The sequence below is a fragment of the Acanthochromis polyacanthus genome, chromosome 19 (assembly GCF_021347895.1).
Source record: "Acanthochromis polyacanthus isolate Apoly-LR-REF ecotype Palm Island chromosome 19, KAUST_Apoly_ChrSc, whole genome shotgun sequence".
NCBI classification, from domain to species: Eukaryota; Metazoa; Chordata; class Actinopteri; family Pomacentridae; genus Acanthochromis; species Acanthochromis polyacanthus.
The window spans coordinates 2,098,210-2,107,881 of NC_067131.1; the positions used below are offsets into that span (position 1 = coordinate 2,098,210).

General features: G+C 36.8%; 1 protein-coding gene across 1 annotated transcript; it reads left to right on the forward strand.

The window, feature by feature from the left end:
- Positions 1–9,469, forward strand: sgca (sarcoglycan, alpha). Its single transcript, XM_051939085.1, has 11 exons — positions 1–3,644; positions 3,878–4,006; positions 4,101–4,252; positions 5,409–5,475; positions 5,557–5,755; positions 5,832–6,000; positions 6,660–6,868; positions 7,242–7,268; positions 7,713–7,892; positions 9,122–9,148; positions 9,247–9,469. The coding sequence occupies exons 1-11, from the start codon at positions 3,608–3,610 to the stop codon at positions 9,251–9,253; spliced, it is 1,203 nt and encodes a 400-aa protein (XP_051795045.1). The 5' UTR covers positions 1–3,607; the 3' UTR covers positions 9,254–9,469.
- The last annotated feature ends 203 nt before the right edge of the window (positions 9,470–9,672 follow it).

A 9,672-nucleotide genomic window follows, 5' to 3' on the forward strand; every position in this document is an offset into this window, starting at 1 on the left:
ATATTTGCACTGAAGTTGTGACTCTCGCAAATCTCCTCAACTCTAAAACTAAACCTTTCTTTTCTTTTGTTTATCCAACAATCACCTGGTAAACTGAGGAAAATAGTGCATATCAATGAAAGCAAAGTCTGATCATGCATTAAATTCATGTCAGAATCCATAGAATTCATACTGGTTTATAAGAAAGGCATTGCAATCAGAAACTTGAAGTTCCTTCCAAATTTTTAGCCTGTAGTGTATGTCAAGATCAAGATTTTTTATTTGCCATTTGTGCACAAACATACATTGAAATTCTTGTGCCTGGCTCTCTTATAGTTGAGTAAAAAGCACTTAATCAAAATAGGAAGTGAACATTTTCAAAACACTCCACAAGAGCACTCTACAAAATAAATCTGAATGCTGTATGTGCATGCAGTGCTGTGATTTAGTCACCTCTACAGTATAAAAGCATTCCCAAAAAATACTTTTATTGCAGGAGAAGGCTGCACGAGGAAGTGGAGAAGATGTGGAGAAGCTCAATATGATTAGAAATCGCAATAATAAAACAAAAACTAGGATTTTTTTGGTCACAAATATGTCTTCAGGTGCTTTAAATATGCCAATTTTATCCTTAAAGTCATCTTATGTAAAGTTAGTTTGCATAGAATGACATCTTACAGAGTGCTTAAGGCAGGATTTTTTACTCTGAGGAAGTGATGGATGTAGTTTCACATATGTCATAAAAAAAATAATGCAGCTGCAGCAGTTGAATTCTGTGGATGAATGCAAATAAGCATCCTTTAAAGTTTTCTTGCACTGCTTTATTTATTTTATCATGACTCTTTCACTGCTTAATTTAAAAGGTTTTTGAAATATTAATTTGTTAAAGTTGCAACTAGAGGTTTTTTTTCATTGTTTACTGATTATTTCCGTGATTAATCGATTAGTTGTTTGGTCAGAAAATGATGAAAAATGTTCACCAGTGTTTCCTAAACCCAATATGAAAAATGTGTTGTTTTTTCCACAATCCAAAGAAAATCAGTTTACTGTCATAGAAGATGGAGGGAAATCAGAAAATATTCAAATTTAAGGAGCTGGAGCCAAAAAATCCCCTGTTTTCTTCAAAAATGCTTAAATCAACTGATTAATGAGTTGTTTAATCTATAATAAGTCAGAAAATGGTGAAAAATGTCAATAAGTGTTTCAGAAAGAAAGACAAATGTCTTTTTCTGTCCACGACCCAAAAATAAAAGTCATAAAAGTGGAATAAAATCAGACAATATTCACATGTAGGAAGCTGGAATCAGAGTATTTTTAAAAACAAAATACAAAAACCAATAAATGTGTTCATTATTTGGTCCATAAAATGTCAGAAAATAGTAAAAATAAATATAAAATAGGTGTGTCCCAAAGCCCAAAATGACGACTTATAACATCTTATTTTGTCATAGTCGAATAACAAAATTGAAAATGTTCACATTTAGGAAACCGGAATCATAAAATTTTGACTTCTTGCAAATTAGTTAACTGATTATCAGAATAGTTGTCAAATAATCCAATAATTCACAACTAAATGATTATTCTCTGCAGCTCTAAAAAAAATAAAAATCAGACTGCATTATATTTTCTGCAGTATGAATTGTATATTAATAGCATTTTTTTTGTGTGATTATGAGGGGAAAATGCACATATTTATGGCCTTGTGTGTCATTTCTAATGCATTATGTGTTCCTGGCAGCTTTACACATTATAAATTAGTAAAATGAAGTGATGGCTGTAGCACAAGAACAGAAGATAACAGAAGAATCCAGAAAATGTTCAAATTTTGGAAGCTGGAATTAGAGTATTTCTACTTAATTTTCTTACAAAATTGCTCATACAGATGAATTGAATGTAAAACAGATGAAGAGTATTGTTATTTTAACTCCTGCAACACCTCATTTACAATTTCATAGGGTGAAGGATGGACAAAGAGTTTTATTATGTGGATTAAAGATACCTGCCTGACTTCACTGAGGCATTGAATTAGATTACAGTCCTTGTTGATAAGTTTTGGTTGTTCAAAAAATAAAGAAAATTTGGGAACAACTGCACCAAAAAATGAGCAAAAGAAGCCAGATTTAACTGCTTTCATTCACTACATGAGATTAATTTCACTTTCACTAGTCTATTTCTTTTTAAACTTCACTAAACATGCATGATCACTTACATGTAAGTCCTGATGGTGCACCTCTGGAGACTGTCAGGTAACCTAACCAGCACTAGGACCCGGTGACAGCAGGCTCACGTCAGCCCTCCTCTTCCAGCACATCCGCTCTCTGCAGCCACATTGCTGCTTCCTGCATTCTGCATCTGCGCCCATAGAAACATGAAACACTATCAGAGGAGGCAGACAAAGCAGTTCCCTATGTTTTAATCTCCACACAAGGTCTCTGTTTACCCCCAAGGCCGACAGATTCCCACAGCAGCTGGATAAAACACAGGAAACAGGCACTAATTATTATGTTTTCTTAACTGTCACCTGCTTTCTCCTTTATCAGGTTACCTACATGTTCTTCTGAGCAGCTGAAGGTCTGGTTTGAAGGACACAAGTGGAGGAAAATCACCTCAAAAGATTGAGCTGCTGTCAGACAGGATGTACATCAGTTTTCAGTGAGGCTGCAGCGCCATCTAGCTTGTATTCTCATGAAAATGTCGAAGCAATGTCCTGTCCTTGAGTCAGCCACTGACAAGAACTGTTTAAATACTAGTTTTTTAGTCTTTTTATGATCTAATTTGTACAATAAATGAAGAGTAAAATAATTTATTTAATAAATTATGTCAAATTAATTACTTAATTGAATATTTCTGCTATCTGGCACTTCAAAACACATTTCCTCAAGAGCAAATTTCTGTATTTACTTACTATAAAGTAAATAAATACAGAAACGTATTTGATGTCTTGTGCTTTAATTCACTTTGTAGCAACTATTTTGTGTAGTGTAAATGTATTTTGAGACAAAACATGTTGAAAAAAAACAGAGAGATACAAAAAAAAGATTTTAAAATTCAAAACTCCAGCAAAATTTGCTGGATTTTGGTTGATTTTTTGTGAATGTTCTTAAAGAAACATTTTTAGCTTTTCTTTTTTCCACCAAAAAATAGTCAAACATTTCACAAAAATGTTGAAAAAGTGAACATCAGAAGCTTCACTGTGATTTTTTTTATTTTTTTTCCCACATTTTCCAACCGGCTGAGTTTTGACCCACGGGACCACATGCAGGTTAATCAAATAGTCAAAAAGCTTAATTTTGGTCTCGTCAGATAGAAACAATTTTCTTCCAGTTCTTCACGGGAGTGTTTTGATTTTAGTTTAAAGTTTAATACTTTCTACTGACATGTAGTGGAGCTGACGTGTAATGCAGCTAAAATGGGAATGCACAAGTTGCTAATTAATGTTTTTAGTCGGTTTAGGCCTGGAAATTGAAAGATGTGACTCTATATCAACAGTAGGAACAATACAGCTTTAGATTCCCTACACCCTCCCAGACACCACTTCGGATGTTTTTAGGTGACTGAGGTCAAAAATAACTCGCAGTGACCAAGCCCCTCTCCCCACTTGGCTCCGTCAATCACAGGCCAAAGCAAGATGGCAGGCTGCAGGAGCTGGGTCTTCCTTCTAACAGGCGAGTTTACTGCTTCATTTATTCAACTTCCTGTAATATTACAACACCAGCTGACTTTCCTGGTGTTGTTGAATCGGTCTGTGTTATTTATTTCAAACACTCTGGCTTTATGTGAGCGTTCAAGGCCTGCAGGACCAGCTGTTAACATCAGGAACTGTGTGTTGTCATGTTTAAAAGTCAAGTTGAAGGTTTAAGGTTTTGACCAGTTGTTTTGGTGTTGCACTTCTACACAGTTTGTGCTGTCAGTGTTTTTGGGGCCAAAGCAGAGATCAAATTCACCATTCCTGTGGGGAAGCTGTTCACATACGAACTGAAGAGAGAGACTTTCCAAAGCGAGTTTGAGCCTTTGTCAAAACTCTACGGTGAGCCTGATTTACACACATCACCTCTAAGAATAACACTACAGATTGTCTAATTGAGCTCACTTCTCCGCCCTTCTTTTTGTCCGTTATAAAGCCGGTCGCCTGTACGATGACCCCATGATTTTTAAATGCAACAGGCAGTATTTCCCAGACCTCCCAGAGTGGCTCCGCTTCACCCAACGGCACCCCTTTGATAACGGATTCCTGTACGGCACGCCGACGTCTCCAGGAAAAAGTATAATTGAGGTGTGGAGTTAGCAGAAGCACCAGCCAGCATGCTGCATGAAGAATTAGAGGATTTCTACTCTAATTTCTTCTTTAAAAAGTCACTCAAACCAATTAATCAATAAGTTGTTTGGTCTAAAAAAATATCAGAAAACTGTTTTAAACAAAAGGAAGAAAAAAAAATGTAGATCAGCGTCTTGTTTTGTCCGCAACCCAAAGATATTCAGTTTACTGGTATGAATGAGAGATGAGGATAAATCACAGAATTTGTGCTTTATTTTCCTCAAAGAACTACTCAAACTAATGGATTGATTATCAAAACAGCCACCAAACAGACTGTAATCCTTTTTCTGCATTATTTATGAGTATATATTGTACATTTATGCCATATTTTGTGTGATTATGAGTAGAAATTTGTATATATTTCTGGTCACATGTCATTATGGGTTCCTGACATCTTGATACTTTATAAATTAATGTGATGTAGCATCTCTGGCTTTCCTTTTGCACATTTTGTTGTTCATGTAGGCGACATTCTAGTGCAGCTACAGGGGAGTAAAATCTTAAAAACATCCACTTATCAGAAACATCTCCGGTAAATGTCAGGATTTGCTGTCAAACCCCCAGAGACAAAAGCTTTGGGCGTCTTTGTGGAGCTGCTATTTTGAACCGACATTAAATATTCAGGAAGTAAAATGTCTTTGAAGAGGAAGAGATGCAGGTTTCTGAGGTGTCGCTGAACAGAACGTATTCCAGCTTGAAAGCATGTTCCATTCTGGGTGCAACCACAGATTACAGACGTTCCTCTGATTCAAAACACTCCTCATTATAACAAACTGCTTTCTGGAAGTTTAGCACCTTTTTACACTAATGGCATGACCTCACTTTATTCATCTGTAAAGTATTAAGCTGCCAGGAACCTACAAAGTTTGAAAATGTAGGAAAAAATTTACATTTTCACAGTGAAACTTCTGATATCCACATTTTCAACATTTTTGGGAAATTTTGGAACATTTTTTTCTTAAGAACATTCACATAAAAATTAACCAAAATTCAGTGAATTTTGCTGCAGTTTGGTTGATTTTTTGTGAATGTTCAGTCACAGTATCTCAGGCTGGACTGTTTAAATTTGCAAAAACATACAATTATAACAGCAAAAATTCATCTTTTCACACAGATCTATGCCGTCAACAAGCGCAGCTATGAAACAGCCAGACACATCCTGGTGATCAAAGTTACTGCAGGTAGGCGGGATTTAAACGATGTGATGCGTTTACATGACGGATGGAGAAACGGTGTGATAGAATCACTGATGTTCCTCACAGAGAAGATGCTGCCCTACCAGGCCGAGTTCTTCCTCAAGCTGAGGGAGATTGAAAAGGTGCTGCCCTCTACTGTCCAGACTGAGATAAAGCAGGACCTACAGAAGCTGTGGGACACCGAGGCCTTGGAGATAGTCAACATCTCCAACGCCCTCGACCAAGGAGGCCGAGTTCCTCTTCCTCTGGCGGGACACTTTGAAGGGTAAAACGGAGAGACGTGGCGCAAAGTTAGCAGCTGTGGAATAACTGTGTGTTCAGTAAAGTGTGGTTTGTGTCAGGGTGTACGTGAAGGTGGGCTCGGAGCAGTATTTCTCAGACTGTCTCCAGAGGGTCCTGACTCCGGAGCACCAGAGGCAGTGCACGGCAGGAGCCAAAGTCAAGGTTCCAGGAGGATGCAACTTCTGCAGCATCCCCAGCAACTGCATCACCTGGTGCAAGACGGAGCTGGTGAGGACAGAAAGGACACGTCCGAGAGGGAAAAATCACACTTTTTAAACCAACAACTAGTCATTTAAGAGGAGATTTTGCTACATTTCTGTACATTTTCAGATTCTTTTTGGTATTTTGACTATCAGGCAGCAATGTGAGGATGTTAACTTCAACTTTGGCTTAATTTAATTGACCCACTGGTTGACAAATGTTTACCTTTAGACCTTAACATGAAGCAATGGCAACTTCTGATTCCTAGGCACATGTTTGATATGTCAAAAAAAAAAAGTTAATCTGTGAAGAAAAAGGCAAAGATGAGAGAGGCGATTTCTGGTGAACTGGTGACAAATTAAAGGAAAATGTAAACCCTTGGTTGCCAGTGGTGGCTCTCTGTGCTGATTTTCTTTTAATTTGACACCCATCTGTGTGTGGTTTCTTATACTGTTATTTATCTTGCAGAAGGGCTGGAGTGGTCTTTCTGCTTAGGCTGTCAGTTACTTTCTCAAGTAAACATTTCGTCTATGAAACGTTAGAAAGTATCTAGATGTCTTTAACATCTGTCAAATGATATAAAACCTAAAAATATTAAATTTACTTAAATATGGTATAAGTTTAGCTTGAAAAAAATGACTTAAACACTAAATTGGTGCCGACTACTCATCTTTCTATCACTGCAGTTCGACCTGACCAAGCTGGAGCCGGAGCCTCCTGCTCCCACCATGGGCTCTGGGATTCTGGACGCCGGGATCGACTTCGACCCTCCCGAGTCGCCCCCCAGCAGAGACTACCTCCCCGACTACTTGGTGACGGTGATCGTGCCGCTGATCCTCGCCGTCATCCTGTGTGCTCTGCTGGCCTACGTCATGTTCTGCAGACGAGAGGGAGTGTACGTGTCTGTTTTTAATGAAGCGAGTAACAGAAACAATCCTCACTGCGATAAAGGATCAGTTCACCAAATTCAAATTCCTGCCACTGAATGCAGCAGATTTCAGTTAGATGTAAGACGGAGGTTCTGTTATGTAGTCGATGACAAATTAAAGGAAAAACGTTAACTCTTGGTTGCCAGTGGTGGCTCTTTATATTGGTTTTCCTTTAATTTAACACCCATCTGCTTGTGGTTGTTTATCTCACAACAAGGCTGCAACAAATGTTTATTTTCATCATTGGTTAATCTGAAATTTAAAAAAAAAAAAACTCAAATGTACACTTTTGATTAATCGTAATAACCTCTGATGCGTTACTCTTTTTTTTTGTTACAGTGCAAAAAGGAACGCAAGAACAAACCAGTAAGTACAATGAGCTGTTCACTGACTCCACAACGTTAGAAATTGTGGTTATTTATTGGTTATTATGCTGTGATTTTACCGGTGCGACCGGTGAGATCAGACTGGGTTGAATGTGGAACCTGAGGTAAGATATAATTTGACACCTCTGATTTCAAGGATCAGAAGTCAAATGTTAAACCTCATTTAGAAAGACAGCGAGTAACTTTCACCATCAAATATATGCAATGGTGTAAAAAATATGACATTTCCTTCAATTTTGCGGAGAAATAGTGCAGCGGAAATAGAAAAGTAAAGCAAAAATCGTGTATTGAAAGGTAATTTAAACCAATTTTCATCTGTTTGAATAGTTAAAACCCACAGAGAACTTTACATTTTAGTCTCTCAGTTAACAGTAAAATGGACTGAGTGGTAGAAAACACTGTACACGTGTGTGATGTTCTGCAGGATCCAGCTGTACCACCAACACACCATCCACGGGGACACCGATGAGCTGAGGAACATGGCGGGAAACCGAGGCGTCCCTCCTCCTCTGTCCACGCTGCCCATGTTCAACTGCAGGACCGGAGAAAGAGCTTCACCGCTGCAGTCGGACAGCCCCAGCATCCCCCTCATCATGGCCCAGCAGTGAGAACACACGCTCAGCCACCAGTCTGTTAGGTCCACAGTTACACAGCTAGAGCAGCACGACTCCAATACAGCATCCTTCAGGAGTTTAACATAAAAATTTTGATTATTCATCTTTTAAGTCAGTAATTTTTACAAAAAAAGTGACCATATTTGTGCTAATTTAGATATTTTGTAGCTAAAATAGAGGAAAAGCTGTAATAGTGACACTATTTCTAAAATATCTAAACCATACGTTGTTTAAATTTCTTGCCAAATATGAGCAAACAACAATAGATCCCAGATAAGCAAATATTAATCAACTTATCAGCCACAAAGAGGTGTTAGTTCAAATTTATGGTAATTTTAAAGCCGTGTTTTGGATGTTGAACTGTGTTTGGCATCTAATATTTTTCATTTATAGCTCAGATTTTAATGTAATTTATCTGCTGATTGCCCTGTAAAACACTGTGACCTGAAAATGCTATATAAATAAAATTATTTAGTATTATTAGATGTACGTCGCTTTGGATTTCATTGCTAAATGAAATAGTAGAATATCAGCGACAGTAGATTAATATGCGACTTATTTAGACACCTTTTAAAATAAAATAATAATATTCAGCAACACAACAAACTACATCCTCCAGAATAATAAAAACCAAAGTGTTCAAGTGGAACACAAATTTATTCTTAAAACCTGGTCATACAGTGCAGAAAAAGGGGATTTTATTATTATAGATTTTTTAATTGATGTATGTATCAACAATTCTCTAAAGAAATTATTAACTTGGTAACCTCAAAACACCATAAAACAATAAAACCTGTTTACTATTGTTGTTGTTTACTGTGCTGATTATTTTCTCCATTAAGAAATGGATCATTTGGGATGTAAAATGTCAGAAAAATGTACATTACAGTTTCTCCAAATTCAAATTGGAATATTTCCATGTGTTGCTTAATCAAACCAACAATCCATAACGCAATAATATTCCATTTAGTGTCATTTATGAACAATAAAAGCATCAAATAATCCCATTTCAGATTCTGGAAATGCAAAAAAAAAAAAAAAAGGTATTAAACGGGCTTTAAAATAAGCTAAAACTGTTTGTCAATGATAAACAAATACTTTAATTACTTAATAAACTGCCAACTGATAAATCTGTAGGAATAATATTTATGTTAGTATTATTCTGATGTGTTTCCTCTGAAAGTCTTGACTGATAACTCATTCTAATCTTGTTTTCTAGTGATCCCTACAGCGACACGCTGCCCAGGTAAACATGACGTCCTCTTACACCACCACACATTCATTCTGCTCAGAGTTATTGATAACTGATAGACTGATTGATCCTCGTGTTGTTTGTATTTACAGGAAGTGAGAACAATGATGGATGAACTATCTTTGCTCCACTGAGTTTTATTCATTTGCTGCCACACTTTATGCTTCTGTATTTGCAGTGGAATTTTATGTCATTTCTTCTTTGGGTTTCCATTAAAATAAATTAATAGTGTGTAATTTAAATCGTTATTTGCCGTTTATGATTTTCTGTTTGCAGCCGTCTTCACTCCCAATATAATAAATATATCATATCTCATATTGTTATCAGTTGTAATCATTTCTCCTGTATTTACTGCTTATGTAAAGAAGTTTTTTTAATGTGCTCACACTGAAACAGTCCAGGGTTCTGTTTCTGAAGCTACTGCAAGGCTTTAGTTGTTCAAATCAGAGAAAATCAAATGTTAGGATTATTTTTGTAAAAGTTGTTTCACTGCAACTCAACAGGAAAAAGCAGTTTAA